Source organism: Aegilops tauschii, chromosome 4 (genome assembly GCF_002575655.3).
Source record: "Aegilops tauschii subsp. strangulata cultivar AL8/78 chromosome 4, Aet v6.0, whole genome shotgun sequence".
NCBI lineage: Eukaryota > Viridiplantae > Streptophyta > Magnoliopsida > Poales > Poaceae > Aegilops > Aegilops tauschii.
This window is the reverse complement of record NC_053038.3, coordinates 359,567,414-359,583,872: the sequence shown is the minus strand read 5'-3', so window position 1 is coordinate 359,583,872 and position 16,459 is coordinate 359,567,414. Positions and strand designations below refer to the sequence as shown.

General features: G+C 48.1%; 2 protein-coding genes across 2 annotated transcripts; one reads left to right on the top strand and one right to left on the bottom strand.

Annotated features, from left to right (window-relative positions):
* Window positions 1-3,554: 3,554 nt before the first annotated feature.
* On the top strand, window positions 3,555-14,089 carry LOC109741871 (uncharacterized). The gene is made up of 21 exons (XM_020300955.4): window positions 3,555-3,781; window positions 3,945-4,025; window positions 4,116-4,477; window positions 4,699-5,044; window positions 5,149-5,217; window positions 5,332-5,530; window positions 5,634-5,697; window positions 6,114-6,563; window positions 6,686-6,770; window positions 6,864-6,923; window positions 7,034-7,086; window positions 7,255-7,391; window positions 11,471-11,573; window positions 11,651-11,708; window positions 11,797-11,850; window positions 11,940-12,149; window positions 12,282-12,340; window positions 12,474-12,536; window positions 12,774-12,867; window positions 13,316-13,456; window positions 13,575-14,089. The coding sequence occupies exons 1-21, from the start codon at window positions 3,659-3,661 to the stop codon at window positions 13,827-13,829; spliced, it is 3,066 nt and encodes a 1,021-aa protein (XP_020156544.1). The 5' UTR covers window positions 3,555-3,658; the 3' UTR covers window positions 13,830-14,089.
* Window positions 14,090-14,163: 74 nt separating this feature from the next.
* LOC109741870 (organelle RRM domain-containing protein 2, mitochondrial) lies at window positions 14,164-15,550 on the bottom strand. The gene is made up of 3 exons (XM_020300953.4): window positions 15,245-15,550; window positions 14,638-14,706; window positions 14,164-14,555 (listed from the first exon to the last, which is right to left on the bottom strand). The coding sequence occupies exons 1-3, from the start codon at window positions 15,456-15,458 to the stop codon at window positions 14,320-14,322; spliced, it is 519 nt and encodes a 172-aa protein (XP_020156542.1). The 5' UTR covers window positions 15,459-15,550; the 3' UTR covers window positions 14,164-14,319.
* Window positions 15,551-16,459: the final 909 nt, after the last annotated feature.

Genomic DNA, 16,459 nt, shown 5'->3' with positions numbered 1-16,459 from the left:
TTATTGCGAAAACACCCTGTGTAGCATCTACAAGGGGGTGGAAGCCGACGATGGGCCACTTTCAAATGATAAACAGTCGCAACGGAGTCAAAATAAACATATCATCGGCGTTTGTATTTAATATACGAGGGCCTCCTTCCGCAATCATCGTTATAAATCCACAAATATGCATCAATTTGACTTAAGATTTTGGCCAAGCTGGGTTGCCTGGCTCCTGTGCTTACCCCTACGTCCCCGATTGTTCGGCTAGGTGGTAAAGGGAGCACCTCTGCGATTGTTACTACCGGGTCATCCGCGTAAGTACCTCAGACTGGGTGAAGCCGAAAGCTAGCAATCTTAAAGGATCACATTGGTCGGCAACGACGGAAGTGAAAATTTTGGTTCATTAATACCATAGAGTTCGGGAACTTTCCCCGAACTAAATCCTCAATATTTTCCTCCCACATTGATCGGAGGTGAGGTTTCATGATCATGATAAGCATGATAACCCAAAGAAAGGAACCGATAGCGGGACTATTTTCTTTGGAAGATGTTTCTTACATTACAACCCTTGGATCACCTTTTGTTTTCGTTGTAACCCTTGGATCACCTTTTCGGGCGGCGACGTTTAGGGTTTTCTTTGGGTTTCTCCTTGGAGTAATCCTTGGGAGTGTCGACCATGTATATGTCGTATGTAGACATTGCGACCCAATTCCTTGTATGGGGTGCGGCCGCAGATGGATTTGCTTTGGAATCTCCATAGACATCTCCATCCATGTCAGTGGCTTCGTCGGATCCATAATCAAGCGCGTTGGTTAAGTCCTCGAACGTGGCGACTAGGTGGGTGGTGGGTGGGATAAAAAAATCCCGATCGTCGGCTCTACATCCGATCTGATCGTAAACGGCGGGTGAGATCGCCAGGTTTTGGATTCGATCCAACACCTCGTTTATTTGCGAGAGCTCATCGATGTCCAGGACTTGGCTGTAAGCCGGGCTGATCTGGAATAGTTTGTCTGGGCTACTCGACATACCTCCGTCCTCTTGCTTGTTCGGGCTGCTTCCTGGCAGGCGGGAGAAACAACTTCATCAGTTGTTTGATGACACAATCGTTGTTGCCGTGTCCAAAGACGAGCTTGGCTCGAAGCCTGCGCCTGAGGACCCAGCGTTTAAGCTAGATGCGACGATCACCGGTCTACCTCCGGGGTCGGCTCTAGGGAGGGGGTGGATCCGAGGACCCAGTCGAAAGACAACTCCGGGGCCACGGCGTCTGAGGGGTCTTCAAACTGATCCGGGTCCCTCCTGGAAGGACTAAGTCACCTCGGGCGTCTGCTGTATACCCTAGGCTTCCAAATGTGATGACTTTTGGAGCAAAGCTCTCGACCCGGCCTAGATGGTCGGTCGGATCAGCATGCAGTGAAATGCCGCCGAAGGCGAAAAGTTGGCCGGGGACAAAGATGCCACCACAGCCAATAATGCTATCGATCTGTAGACGAGCATCGACCCTTGGTGACCAAACAACTAGCTCTCAATGAAAGCACAAATGTCGGTGTCAAAACCGACAGACCTCGGGTAGGGGGCCCGAGCTGTTAGATCGAATCGATGAGTAACAAGAGATAGAGGACACACTGCGTTTACCCAGGTTCGGGCCCTCTCCAAGGAGGTGAAACCCTATGTCATGCTCTTGCTTATATTATGAGAGTATCAAAGTACAGAACTGATCTACCTCGAGATCGTCAGCTGTGGTCTAAACCCTAGGGGTATGACGATGATGAATGTATGAATGATCCTCTATGGACTAAGCCCTTTGGTTTATATAGGCACCAGAGGTATCTAGGGTTGCGCATGGTCAGTTGCCATCTAGGGATTACATGCTGAATCTACAGATATACTTGAGGTATGCACCAAGTCTTCAGCTGAGGTAGATTGAAGGCCTCCGAAGTCTCTCCTCCTTGATGGGCAGTCCAACCCATGTATTAGTCCAGCGAGGCTAGGACCCCCTAGTCCAGGTCACCGTCAGGTGGGGTGGCTGGGCACCGGCTGGACCTGACCAGGGCGTGGAGACGCAGCTGGTGTGGTGGTGGTTGAGCTCCTCTGGAAGCCTTCTTTGGCGGTAGGGTGCGGTCGATCTGGCTGCCCTCGCCGACGGACGGGTGGCTGCCTCCTCCTCACGTGGTTCTGGCCGGAGGCCGTGATAGGGTTTCAGGGGTGACGTAGGGGAGGCTGCTGGAGGGACGGGTAGATATACTACCTGTCACCTACGCAGGGGTGCGCTAGCCTGGACAAGCTCCGTTTGCCCTCCCCTTTTCCCAGCCTAGTGCCTCCTTGTCGCTAACCGTTGTTTGGGGCAAGTCGGTCACCGGCGGTTCTGATGGCTAGGGTTCTGTTGGTCGGCTCAAAGCTCGTGCCTTTGATGGTCTCTAGAGTGTCTAGATGCAGGGCGGCGGCCTTGGTGGCGGAAGTTGCGGGCTCGTGGTCGGAGCTAGTGGCTCGGGCGCTGATGGGCTTGCTATCATGGCCGCGTGGGCGGCATGGGGGTAGGCCTTCGACGTTCTCGGTGGTGGTGTGGCTGACGTTCTCATGTAGGGTCGTACCCCGGGCAGAGGCGGAGGGTGGTGGCCGGGTGTGAAAACCTCGTCTGGCTTGGGCCAGACTGATGTCAGCGGCGTCCATGTGTCGCTCCCTTCTTGAAGGCTCCATCGTGGTGGCCCTGCATTCTTCATGCTACTCCGGTGAAAACCTTGATTCCCTGGATCGGGCGGTGGCGGCTCTTTGGCGTCGTTTCTTTCTTGGAAGCACCGTGTTGGAGTCCCTGGTTCGTCGAGTTGCGGCGTCATCTCCTCGCGGTGACGTGAAGAGCTTTTTAGATCCTTAGCTATGCTCTTGTGCCTACTTGTTTTTTGCTTTGCGTTGTTTGGAGCAGCATTGATGTTCGTCAGCTCCCTTGTATCTGCCTTGGGTTTGTGCGGGGCGTCAGGTGGTGTGCTTCTTGTATGTCGATCATTGCTTTATTATATATAAAAAGCAAGGCGAAAGCCTTTTCCGATATAAACACTTAAGACTTAACACTGATGGGTTAGGATATCAATGTTATCCTAACCATCCAATCACAATCACAGTTTCGTTCGCATAAAAAAAGTTGAGACGAAGCAAAAATAACTCGATGACTCATTGTTTTTCTTTATGATGTGAGGCTCTTCTTCTGTAATCCGCACGAGAGAGTCTGCTTGAAGCACAATCGAATCAGAGATTGTATGAAATAAACGATTCAGCCGATGAAATCTCAGCAAAACAATGAGTTGGATTTGGCGATGTAGATCTAGCGACGAGATCGGGTGGACATGTTTGCCTTTCTCCCTGTCAAAGCAGGGGAGTTGGATGTGTCTCCGTTGGGCCGGTGATGCTTCCGCAACAAAGACGTCGATTCGGGTGGATGTCTACATATAATCGACCCGGTGTGATCTTCTTCGTGCCGTGGACTCTTCAAGGTTGGTGTCAGGCTCTTCCTCTGTAATCCGCACAAGAGAGTCTGCTTGAAGCACAGTCGAATCAGAGATCGTATGAAACAAACGATTCAGTCGATGAAATCTCAGCCGGCGAGAGTAACGACGCCGAGAAAGTAGCGCACAGCCTATACCAGCACCGCCCACGCGACGACGCAGCAGAGGCCAAGGCCGCCGAGATGCAGCCGGAGCAGCGCGGCGGCGCAAACGCAGTCGGCGCAGCCGTTAGAATTAACGGCGTCGCGGACCTCCTGCCGTTCCTGCTCGGCGTCCCCGTCACGTACCGCTTCGCCAAGCACAACGTGAGTAGTCCCTCGCCAGTCCAACCCACGCCCAAGCCCCCCTTCTCTCTCTCCTCGACACCCCGCGACTCGAGCGCGCTCGCCGTCGCCCCCGCCCCCGTCTCGCTTCCGCAGCTCCGTCCCCTCCCCGTGGATTCTCACTGAAAAAACTCGCCGCGCGCAGGCTTCTCTGGAGGGATTCGTCGCCGAACGCGGCTACGCCTGCGCCTGCGACTCGTCCTGCGGCTATCGCCGCGGCGGCAAGGTAAGTGCCGCGCGACCCGCGCCCGTCTCGAGAGGAGGATCCGCCCGATTTGGGCGAAAATTGAGGGGTTCGTTTCGTTTGCGCGCGCAGGCCTTGTCGGCGGTGGAGTTCGAGAAGCACGCGGGGGCGAAATCGAAGAACCAGAACGGCCACATCTTCCTCCCCAACGGCACCTCGCTCTACGACCTCTTCCACACGCTCAGGGAGGTGCCCGCCGAGAGATTCCCAGCGGCTTTCCGTGAGGCCGCCGGAGTGCCAATGACGGTGCCCGCCGCCGCCGCCACCTGTCCGCCCCTTGCGCAGGGTCAGCCGGCGAGCAGGGAGCCGGAATTGCTTCAGGCTAGCGACGTGATGGCGGAGCAGCCTGCTTGGGCTGCGCCGGCGCAGCAGGCTTTCAACTTCGATATTACGAGCGAAGAGGCGAATGCCGGCTTGTCTCTTCTTGACTTGAGGTTAGCAATTCCGCTGACTGACTTGTGTTTGGAACTCTGTCTACTCGTGTCATTTCATAGCAAAGGTACAATAGGTCTTTTCCCTTGCATCAAATCGATAGCAGTCTGATAGAATTGTAGAATAGTGCCCAGATTGAGGGATTATGATGTTTGGAGTGGTAAAACTAGAAGTTCGGGACTCATTGCAGGATTGTTCAGTCATAATGCTTCCTTTTTATCAGGGGAAATAATCCAGCCTCCGAAGCGGAACCTATGGATGGCATTGAATGGCCTTCTACGGAACACAGCTTGAGTTTGATAGACGCAGTAGAACAGATCGAGAATGCAGCCCGTGGTGACCATGAGATGCCTGATGTGGTTGAGGTAAGGATCACAACTGGTGATCGACCTAGGGATATTGGCTTGTCGACAGCCACCCATGTGAAAGTGAAAGTGATGGAAACGAAGTATCAGTCAGTGCGAACATCAGAAACCAAGTACAAGCCAGAGAGTTTACTTAAGGATGTCAGAGGATTGCTGTCCACTGGGCTTCTTGAAGGTTTCAGGGTGACCTACAAGAAGAATGGGGTGAGTGCTATTTCTTCAGGCAGTGTAGTTGTAGATTCAGCATGGAATGGTGATTGAAAACCTATATAATTTAATTCATATAAATTTCATTTGACGGTCCTTAGGTGGAGATGACTGGGCGTATAGACGGACAGAGATATTCCTGTGGTTGTATGCAATGTGATTACAGTAATGTGAGCATTCTGTTATCTTGACTGCAGCACTGCACCATTGCTATTCTTGTATATCTGTACCTGTGAATTCTCCGAAAAATCAAACCTGACCTTGTGATGCTTGATCAATTGTAGATAATGAATGCATGTGAGTTTGAGCAACATGCTGGCCAGTTAACAAACAACCAAAATGATCATATATTTTTGGACAGTGGAATTTCGCTGTATAAGTTGATACAAGTACTTAAATATAAAAGACTTGACTTGCTTGGGGACCTGATTGAAGAACAGACTGGTCTCGCTCCAAATCTGATTGAATATGGAAAGTGGAAAGGTATTTTCATTGAGGACCCAAAGCTTTCTTACTTTTGGTTGTATTTCAGGATCTGATAATCTTTATGTTGGTCTACCTTTTCTCTGTATTGTGACGATTTCAGCTTCTTTTCAAGTGGAAAATAATGGTTTTGTTGACGCGCCTTCACATCATTGTTCAACTCAACGGTAAGTTACTGTGCGCGCAAAATTCATTGGCCTGTATTCAGCATAAAAACCCATTAGTTTTCCTTAATATTTTCAAGAGCTCTGTTACATTATCTGATATTTACACATTGGGGTGGGGTTGGGGGTGGGGGTGATGGGGGCTTGAACCTCTGAATAAGCCCTTAATTTAAACCAAGGAAATATAACTCGATGCTATATATTTGTCAGTACAGATGGGACTAAATTTATGCTACCTTTATAATTTATAAGCTACTCTAAATTCCGAGCAGAATCTTACTAATTTTATTAATGTGTACTTTACCATTTTTATAATGTGTACTTTCTAATATAAGCTTTTGTAAGTACATGCATTTTGAGTGTCATAAACCATCAGAATACCAGATTGACTTCAGCTTTCATTCAAACTCCACTGCCAGTTTGCAGGAGTCGGCTGCAGGAGTGACAAGCCATAGAACTTTAGCCACTACTTCGGCAAATTCCTTGAAAAAATCTACTAGCAATCACATCTCAAACCTGAGCTGGAGTGCATTCAGGAGGCCACGGTGGCAATATAAGCGAGGAAGTACTCAAACTTCAGCTCCAACCTTGAGTAAAAGCCCTGAGAAAGGAACTTCGGGTCTATCTACATGCACTTCAATGAAAAGTGTCACTGTAGAAATTCCTAGTGAGAACATTACAGATCCTCTTAGTCCTGAGGATATAAAGCCTAATTTTGCAGCAGATGCTGCAGTAATATCAACCTCATCGGAGTGCGATCCTATAGATCTAGCATTTTCTTTATCAAGCCCAATTTCAATTGTTCAAGAGCCACCCCTGAGTCACCACATGGACTCAAAGACGAAAGAACCGCGGCGAACAAAAGTGAGGTAAAAGGTCAAGCTGCAGCATTTTCTTGACATGTCACATTTAGGGGATCTTGCTGTGTATTCACATGCCATGAGATGGAAATGATGCATAATCATCGACATGTGTCTTATTTTTGCCTCAGGGATAACTCCTTGCACCCGCTGGTTTTCAAGGAAGGCGGCCTTCCAGACCTTACTTTGTTGACTTACAAGTTGAAGCACGGAGAGGTCTTTTAGATAGTTGCATGGGCTATATTAGCCCTTTTCCACACTTGCAGAATTTTTAAGGATTCTTAAGACCACTCACACTTCTGATTTTAGGTTCTAAAGCAAGGCTATAAACGGGGAGCAGGTATAGTCTGTGATTGCTGCAATGAAGAGGTAACTATCTTAAACTTGGCAATCAATAAAGTTGTTTTTAGGATGCATTTATTATTATGTTCAATAACCAATAACCAATGGATGGTTGTGTTGTTCTCTTTCGACTTCAGCTTACTCCTTCACAGTTTGAAGACCATGCTGGAATGGGGAAAAGACGACAACCGTAAGTACCACAATTTTACATGGAAACTGGGTCTAACTTAAATTTATTGACTCGCAAGAGTTAAAAGTTCTTGAAGTGTCATTCATGAAAGTGTTTGTAAAAGTTCCATCTCAAAATTATATCTCGGATCTTTAATTCATTTACATGGAACCTATATTTTTGTTTCAGGTATCGTAACATTTATACCTCAGAAGGATTGACACTTCATGAGCTGGCACTAAAACTGCAAGACAGTTTAAATTCAAATGGAGTCAGCAGCATTGATTTCTCTGACATTGATGACCCTCATAACATTGCTACTTCAGGTAAGATGCTGTTTATTTTCACCGAATAAAACCGTGGCAATGTGCTGTTAAGCTTTTCTTCTGTTTATATGGTGTATTTTGAGGGGCTATCGTCATTATTTCTCTAAATGTTAGAATGTGACCTTTGTGAATGTTACACATATTAATCAATGTTACCTTGCTGCCCTGTTCAAATGAGGTTAGCCTACTCCCCACAGTTTGACCTATTTGGTAGCGTAGTGTCCTTTTTAAGTTAGCTTTAGACTTATAGGAGCTGAGAGCTAAGAGCATCTCCACTTGCCCCCCCCCCCCCACTAGGCCACCCCAGGCTGCTTTTTTATCGCCGGCTCCAAAAAAAGGCCCAGTCGCGGCCCCAGGAGCCCAAATTTCGCCGGTTAGGGCCGAAATTGGCGCCGGCGGACCCAGGCCGAACCCAGCGCGCTGGGGGCCGACCAGGGGCGCCGGGGGAAAGGAAAAACACGCCAAAACTCCCCACGCCAGATTCCCACCGCGTGGACCCGCCGAGTCAGCGACTGCATCGTCGTCCTCATCCCATCGCCTCGGCTCCCGCGCGAATCAATGGCAAGGCTGCCGCCGGTCAGCCTTCCATTGATCATGGGCGGCGCAATGAAGGCGAGCCGCCGCGCGTCCCGCCCCTTCCCACCACGCGTCCACACTGTTGCCGCCCACGTGCCGCCCCTTCGCCGCTATAAAAGCCGCCCCTCTCTCCTTCGCCGCCGAGCACCCTCTCCCCTTTCCCCGTTTCAATCCTGGCCAGATGGCGGAGAGACTCCCCGGCGACGGAGCGGCGGCCAACGGCTTCGGCCGCCGCCATCTGCAAGAGTGGGAGGCGTGCCTCCTCTACGAGGCGAACTACCCGACGCCGCCCGACATGCGCGTGTCGGGCTGGTGGAGGCTCAGTGCCGGCGGCGTCCCCGTTCCCCCGCCGTCCTTCGACGTTGAACGCCGTGCCGAGATCATGCGGATCCGGGCGGCGCCGTCGGAGGAAGTGCGGCAGCAGTCGAGGTACGCCCCCGACAGCCACGCTCTGTGGACGGCGTACTTCCAGCGCCGCCACGCCGACCAGCTCGCGTGCACGAACGGCGCGCCGGCGCCAAGGGGGCGCCACAACTCCGACGGCCGCCGTCAATGGTGGGGCGTCCCCGGGCGCACGCTCCATGCCGTTCTCGAGCACATCGAGGGCGGTAACGCGTCGGTGTTAGAATACCCGGCGCCCTCTTTCTCGCGCAGGAGCGGCAACTCGTGGCTGCCGAGGCGCATGGCCAGGGCGTCCTCCTCTTCCTCCGGCTCCTACTCCTCCGGCACAACGACGCTGCTCGCCGCCGTCAAGGCCGAGCCCCAGGAGACGCCGGAGCGCCGGCGCAGCCGCTTGGCAGCCTCGTCGTAAACGAGGGTCGCCGCCAACCTTCCCCTCCCCGCGGCCATCCCCGTCTGGTCAGGCCGAAGACGGAGCCGGTGATGCCGCCCATCGTCGTCAAGCAGGAGCAACGTCGACATGGCCGCCGACCTCGAAACCGGCCTGAAATGGGCGCGGGACGGCTACGTGCGGGAGATGGAGTGCCAGCGCCGTGCTCTAGAGGAGATCGCCACGCGGCGCCGCGGCCGCGACGAGGGCGGCGTCATCGTCCTCGACGACAGCGACGAGGCGCCGGCGCCGACCAACCCCGTCCGCCACGACGACCCAGGACAGGGTTGCAGCAAGGACGGCGGCGGCTTGCAGGACGACGGCGACGACGATGACGATGACGGCGGCGACTACACCGCCTTCTACAAGCTCCTCGGCATGTAGTAGGCTCGGGGCGGCGGCGTAGTTTTAGTTTTTCTAAGTTTTTAAATTATGCCTTTAAGTTTGTACAGATATCAATGAAAACCGCCCGAATTTTGTCCAAATTTGTGTCATTTTGTACAAAATTTAGCCGAGTTTTGATTTCAAAAAACGGCGTATGGGGCCAACTTGGGGCGGCGGTTGGGAACCTGACCGCCCCCACGGCGAAAATAGCCTCCTGGGGGCTGGAGATGCTCTAAGAGTTTGCTTGAGGACCAACAGTCACCATCTCGTGGAGGTGTAATGCAAACTAGAACACGGCCCATGCTTTTCATTGAGCATAAATAAAACTAAAGTTGGACATATATACATAAATTAGTACCCAAATGGAATAACTCGTCCTTTGCTTAAACATATCTTTCCTACTTATAAAGGTTAGAGTTGGTGGTGAGTTCACATGTGGGACCGCACAAATAAACAAATGCACTACCCACATGTGAGACTATAAATCAACAAATGTTACTTTTACTAGGTGTGAGACCTTTCCCAAATAAACAAATACACTGCTACCCTAATGTGAGAATAACACTCTTGTAAACACCCAAATTATAAATGCAAGTATGCCACTCCAATACAAAATCATGGTCTTGATTTTAGTTGCTCCGCCCAATCAATTCTTTCAGTTCCATGTCATAGCAAAAAGATGGCACAATTGCATTTCAACGCGGCGAGAGATGTTGTCCTCCTACCTAATCCATGATCTTGTGCATTCAACTTACTCACGCCATTTTCCTATGTTCCAAATTCAAAATGGTATCTCACTGTAAATCTTGCAAAGGGCCTACTAAGGTCGCTCAAGACTCTTTAGCGACTGCAACATGATCTTTTATTATAGCTGCGCTCTCTTTTTAATCGTGAACCATGCAACAGCTGCAAGACACCGTCATCTTTTGATGACCTCCTAAGCCAGTGGTATTTCCTCTTCTTTTACGGTTTTGTAGCAACGCACGGGCAGTGTGCTAGTATATGCTAAAAAGTCAAAAGTAAACCAGGCTATAAAGCTTCTACTAAATGCATGTTAGGTTATTGCCTCGTGTAGATTTTCCAAGGCAGGACTGTTGTGACTTGTGATCTGTCATCCAAATATCTACAGAGATCAAGGTACGGTAAACAGCCATCGTGTTTTATGAGGAAAATAATGTTTCATTGGAGTCAGTACTGTGGAGTGCAAAGCTGGCACTAATTCATACCTCTAGGACCTCTTCTGTCGAAAATTAACTCTAGGCAACTTGGGTAGTGACTAGGCAAGCCGATGCACTTCTCTCATGTTATCTGGACGCGGCATTGTACTCCCTCTGTCCCAAATTTCTTGTCTTAGATTTGTCTAGATACGGATGTATCTAATACTAAAATGTGACTTGATACATCCGTATCTAGACAAATCTAAGACAAGAATTTTGGGACGGAGGGAGTAGAACAGTAGGCTAGTGGAATATTGCAACTTTTGGAAAGGCAGTGTGGCCTTCAGGCCAGGTCTCATGTACATGTACGGTTCACCCCTCTCATCCTTCACCCTTTTGCCTTCTAAGGCTTTGTTCTTACTGTGCAAGAGCTTGCGGAGTTAGGTTTTCTGTCTTGGAAAGGCAGTTGGGTTTTCTGTTGATTTGCGATTCTATTCATCCAAGCGTACTTTTCCTGCCATCCAGTTTTTCTATCATTTCTACTCTAATTCTTCTTTGGCTTTCGTTCTACTGCAGTTTTATCTTCAACCGTGTAGGCTTTTACTAGCTGAATGTGGAATTGTCCTCCCCACCCCCCTGCATGCATCACTTCTGTGCACTCCATTTTATGTGCATTGCACATTGTACTTGAACTTTTAGAGAGTATTACGATATTTTGTTGCAAGGATAGAACCGATTTCAGAATTTTGTTATAAATGAGCAGCTAATTTTTTTCAAGGAAAACTGTAGGACGTGACAGCAAAATGAGTAGCTGAACATTTCCTTCATGCACTAGACTCCATGACTTGTTTTCCTTGTACTTTGAGATTCACACAATCTGTGTTTCTAATGTACATTGTGCCCTTAAGATGAATCTATGATTAACTGGTAGTTCGGGGAGGGGGGGGGGGGGGGGGGGTACACATGGTAATAGAACCCACTGGAGGTAAATTAAATTGGATGATTGTGGTACCAATATTGAATGATTTACCTTCAGACTGGGAAGCAATGATCATATGGACTCCATGTTTGAGTAATATGGGTAAACAATTTATGGTCCTCAATCTTTGTGACAATCATTTGCGTTATTACAGGTTGTAGGAAAGAACCTTCTACCACCAGTACACCTCTCATTGTTCCATTGAAACGGACATTACAAGGAAGAGTTGTTGATACTGAGAGCTGCCATTTATGTGGGTAAGAATTAGATTATGCACACTGTTGAATTCGCATGATTATCCTTCATATGAAACTCTGCATCTTTATTTTGACAGCAATGCCTGTACGACTATTGGGGTAATCGGTGAAGACATGATTATCTTCTGTAACCAGGTTAGTTCTGCTAAGTTCTTTTCTCGTTAGCGTTGCCTTTGATTGTTGGAACCTTGTCTTGAAATTTATGCCATAATCATATCTACAGTGTGAGAGGCCATGCCATGTGAAATGCTACAATAGTGGATTCCAAGAAAACAACGTATGTGACTAACCTTTCCTTTCATATGTGGTGGAGAAGAGCTTATCATGGCGAAAGACATTGCTGACTCGTTGTATTGACTATTTCAGGAACCTCTGAATGTTTTGAGAGAATATATGCAGTGTCACTTCTTCTGCTGTAAAAAATGTCAGTTACTTCGTGCTTCTTTGCACCAAGAACTAAATAAGCGGGAAAAGATCAGACATAAAAGATCCAATGTTTGTTGGCACCTTTTAAGTGGAATGAATCCGAGGCGTGATGTGCAGCAGTTCATAGATCAGGTTATTGGAATCTTCAAAGTAAGTTCTTTCTGTGAGGGATTTATGGCTTTATTTCTTAAAACCTTGTTTCGCCAATGATAAACTTCCCAACCATGGCTGTCATATTGCTTGTAGGCTGCAAAAGTCTCACGTTAATCTCTGTTTTTATAGGTTGCATTCCCGGAAACAGCTGACCCGGAAAGTGATATCATACGAGATATGGTTATTGCGTAAGTTCTTGACTAAATTTGCAACTCTTGAATGGTGTACAAATAGTTACATCAATGTGCATCTGGCCTGCATTTTTTCTGTCCATCTAGTCTAGTAAACTCAAGTAATTACACTAAACCGCATTTTTTGCAGCACGGATGTAGGAGGAAAAAATGATTTTAGAGGAATGTATTGTGCAGTACTAACCACAAGCAGGTACCTTTTCTGGTCAAGTCATGTATATTATTTTAGCAGTTTTTGCTCAATTGGTCTGTGCAAAGCAATGACACTACTATTTTTAAGTCTTTACGTTTGTGTAACTAATATAAACTGCTAATGGTTTGGTTTCTGGAACTTGAAATCGGGAGAGGAACAAGCAATCAAGTGCTTGTATTTTCTATTTACACTATTTTGGTTAATCATACCTTTTTTCTCTGTATGGTCGTATTGCAGTAAACTTGTTGTGTCAGCTGCAATTCTGAAAGTGCGCACGGAAGAAGTTGCAGAACTTGTCCTTGTCGCTACACATAATGAGTGCAGAAAAAAGGTGGGAATGAACTTACATTGTCTAGTCCACAATAGTGAACTCTATCAGTTATCAGACGTAATTCCTTTTCTTTTCATGTCTGTATGCTAAGAATGATGCTGGGACTATAACTGGAGAGTGTACATCTGTATATGATGAGGTTCTTAAACACTAGAGGAGAGTAAAAATATTCTATTAGTATAATAACTTGGAATATGGTTTAGACAAAAGATCAAGATTGGTATTAGCAAGAACTAATTGTACGGATTCTAGAGCATATACTGTTAGAAGTGGACCTGCGGGTTGTTATAACTTAGGCCCTTAGATTTGCTTCTTTTTTTCTTCCACTGACCAGCAAATAATGAAGGCTTTTACTGTACTGGTTTGATACTTCATGTAACCAACGCAATGAATTTAGCGCATCTGTGTAGCAACTAATATCCTTAGGTTTTGGTCTGTCTCTGTGCAGGGCTACTTCAGACTTCTCTTGAGACAAATCGAATCACATCTGACAGCCCTGAATGTTCAGCTTCTTACGGCGCACGTTGATCCTGAAATGGTACCAATCTGGTCCAAGAAACTTGGCTTCACCATTTTATCAGATCAAGAGGTAATGACGTACTATACTTTTTTGTTTCCGGGCTTCCCTGCTCAGCTTGATCTAACATCATCGATATCACTCCAGTAGAGCTAACTTAATTGCACTTCTATTGCTGTCCTGTTGCCAGAAGTCGTCACTGCTAGAGGCACACCCCTTGGTGATGTTCGAGGGCCTAACATTGATGCAGAAATCATTAGCTATCAAGCCTGATCTCGAGGTTTTGAGTAACCAAGTTACAATGGGAGAACCGAGTGCACCTGATCTCAAGATTTCGAGTAACCAAGTTACAATGCGAGAACGGAGTGCACCTGATCTCAATGTTTTGAGTAACCAAGTTACAATGGGAGAACCGAGTGCAGTCTTTGTAGCTTATGCTCTCTAATGAATGATTAGAAGCTCGACCTTTGTATATAGGGCTTTGTAGCGTATATGTAACGGCATATGCTCTCGTGTCCGAGTGCTTTAGGTGCCTCATGTCAAGCCTGTGAAGTCAGTTTGGTATATCTTAGAGGTTAATCCGTAGCAGTAGTGTGTTGTGTCAGCAGGTCGTTTTTGGTGGAAAATTTTGAGCTCTTTGAGTCTCTTAACAATAATCAAAAGGCCGGACAGCATCTTGAGCCGTGATGCGTTTCTGAGCTAAAATTGGCGAAATGTTAACCACATGGAAGTGCGCTAATTTCTACAGATCTAAGCAACGCAAAGATTTTCAAAGATAATAGTGTGAAGCCACAAAGAGCAACATTATTATCTCAAAAGAGGAACAGCGTTATCGTTTTATGTATTAATACAGGCAGTAATGCCATAACTTTCTGTGGCTAGAACATCATCCATGCCATTGCTATGTGATCTATAGGACTCGAGAGCCTAAGCAACTAACCACACCATCCTACAGTTTTATTGATCGTGAAGCCAGCGTGCGAGGAAGCAGTATCCGGCTGAGGAGCAGGCTTCTGCTCCCTTTGTTTTGCAGGGTCGACAAAAATGACCCATCCATCCAGAAACTTGGCATTCATCTCCTGCCGCGCGGTCTCAGCTTCTTCTAAACTCGCGTACCTTACAAAACCAAAGCCCTTTGATCTCCCAGAAACTCTATCTGTTATGACTTTCGCTGCACAAGGCGACAAGCAAGACACAATGAGCAATGAAAATGAACATTGACTGAAACGTTACTACCAAAGCAAGCCTTGTACCTTCAAGAAGCTGTCCGAAGGGAGCAAACGCGCTCTTGAGCTTCTCATCCGTCGTTAGCCTTGAAAGCCCTGCAATTGCATCGCATATAAAATGTATGGCCATGCGCATGTGAAAAGAAAAACAGCGCAAAGCAGGGCTTACTATTTACCACCGTACACTCGCAAAGTTTCAGTTTTGCAACATGTAATTACTGAGACCAGTAATTAAAGTCTATAACACAAATGCGACATAGGAGCTTTGCGTAGTATGATTCGGCGATGCAGAAGCCCATACCAATGAAACAATTCAGAAACCAATCTAATTGATACGCAATGGTTTACTCCGATTCAGCATATCAGTTGTTCTTGCTAAGACACGTCTGATATGCACATAGATATCATTTGACCAGAAGTTGCACAGTTAGATTCATTTGCACGGAGAGCATCTACATTGATTGCTCTAATTTGCCAGGGCAGGATTAGAACACATGGCAAACACCTAAAGCTATCCCCAATTCATCCCCAAAAAATGGGCTGGCCCTCTCCCAGAGACTAACTTGTAGCGATGTGGTAGAGAAAAAGCTTCTATGTGGGTTGGGAGGGGAGGGGAGGGGAGGAAAATCGTTACCGCTGACGAAGAGCTTGGGGGTGGTGAGCGGCGGCACGTTGGCGACCTCGGTGTCGTCGCCGAAGATGGTCGAAGGAGGAGGCAAGGTGGGGGAGGGGGCCGCGGAGGAGGAGGAGCAGAAGGCGGCGCGAAGTACAGAGGAGCGGGAGGATGAAAGGGGGGTGGAGCCGAGGAGGCGGCGGAGCAGGGTGGAGGAAGACGAGGAGAGGGCCATGGCCGGCGGCTAAAACCCTAGCTCCCGTCCAACCCTCACGGCCTGTTTGGCAAACGAAGGAAAGGGGAATAGGAGTTTAACTCTAATTCCCTTTCCCCATCTCAATTATCAGCCCTCCCCCAGGTAATAAATAAGTGGGACTTTTACACGTGAATTCCCCTTTCACTTCCCTGTCGAATTCCCATTGCACCTAAACAAACAAAGGAATAAAACTCTCTAAGCCTCAAACTCCCATTCCCTCTCTCCAACTCCACCGAACCAAACACGCTGTCAGGTTCAGCGTTCAGCGTTCTGGATTCGTGGGAGGTGGCTCACGGCGTTCTGGGTCTGACCCGGCCTGATAATCTTTCTGCTTGTTCTGGCGTATGGACCCGACACTTCTTTTACCTCCGTTTTTCCAAGACAGTTTCACGAATAAACATTTCAGGGAAACCCTATGCAATTATCCAAACAAAAATATCTTATTAGAAGTTTTTCATTAAAAAACAAGTTGGTTTTAACATGTGCTCGGAAGTAAGAGCATCTACAACCTGACCGTCCACTTACCCCCTAAACCGGACGGATAGATTTAACATTGCCAGACAAAAAAAAGTCACCCAGCTAGACCCTCAAAATCAAGTCAAACGTTTGGGATGTCCGACGCCCTTCATATTCAGCCCCTATGCGAGGCGGACATAGGATGCCTGGACGCGTACGCCACGTCGAATCTGACATGCCGGTTCGACTCCAAATCCCTCTAATTTAATCAAGGCCACCATATCGCACCCCTGCTCCCACGGTTGCCCCCCCTTTCCCGGCTTTGAGTCGTCGCCTCCTCATACCTGCGTCTGTGCCGCCACCCTCGTCCGTCGTCCATGGTCGATGGCTCTGCAGAGTCCATGGGGGTCCTAGTAGTCGCGAGCAACCCGGAGAAATCTCCCGGAGGGAGCGACACACCCTATAGCGTGTCCGCGAGCTGCGAGGAAGGAGGCCACGACATGGACTTGATCGTGTTTGCTCCG

What these genes read in the sequence shown, in the direction of transcription:
- LOC109741870 (XM_020300953.4), bottom strand. Translation starts at nt 15,458, where the DNA reads ATGGCCCTCTCCTCGTCTTCCTCCACCCTGCTCCGCCGCCTCCTCGGC. An exon ending in CCCCAAGCTCTTCGTCAGCG is followed by an intron (nt 14,707 to 15,244) that starts GTAACGATTTTC and finishes ATGCAATTGCAG; the next exon opens with GGCTTTCAAGGCTAACGACG. An exon ending in CTTCGGACAGCTTCTTGAAG is followed by an intron (nt 14,556 to 14,637) that starts GTACAAGGCTTG and finishes CGCCTTGTGCAG; the next exon opens with CGAAAGTCATAACAGATAGA.
- LOC109741871 (XM_020300955.4), top strand. Translation starts at nt 3,659, where the DNA reads ATGCAGCCGGAGCAGCGCGGCGGCGCAAACGCAGTCGGCGCAGCCGTT. An exon ending in ACCGCTTCGCCAAGCACAAC is followed by an intron (nt 3,782 to 3,944) that starts GTGAGTAGTCCC and finishes CGCCGCGCGCAG; the next exon opens with GCTTCTCTGGAGGGATTCGT. An exon ending in GAGAGCTGCCATTTATGTGG is followed by an intron (nt 11,574 to 11,650) that starts GTAAGAATTAGA and finishes TTATTTTGACAG; the next exon opens with CAATGCCTGTACGACTATTG.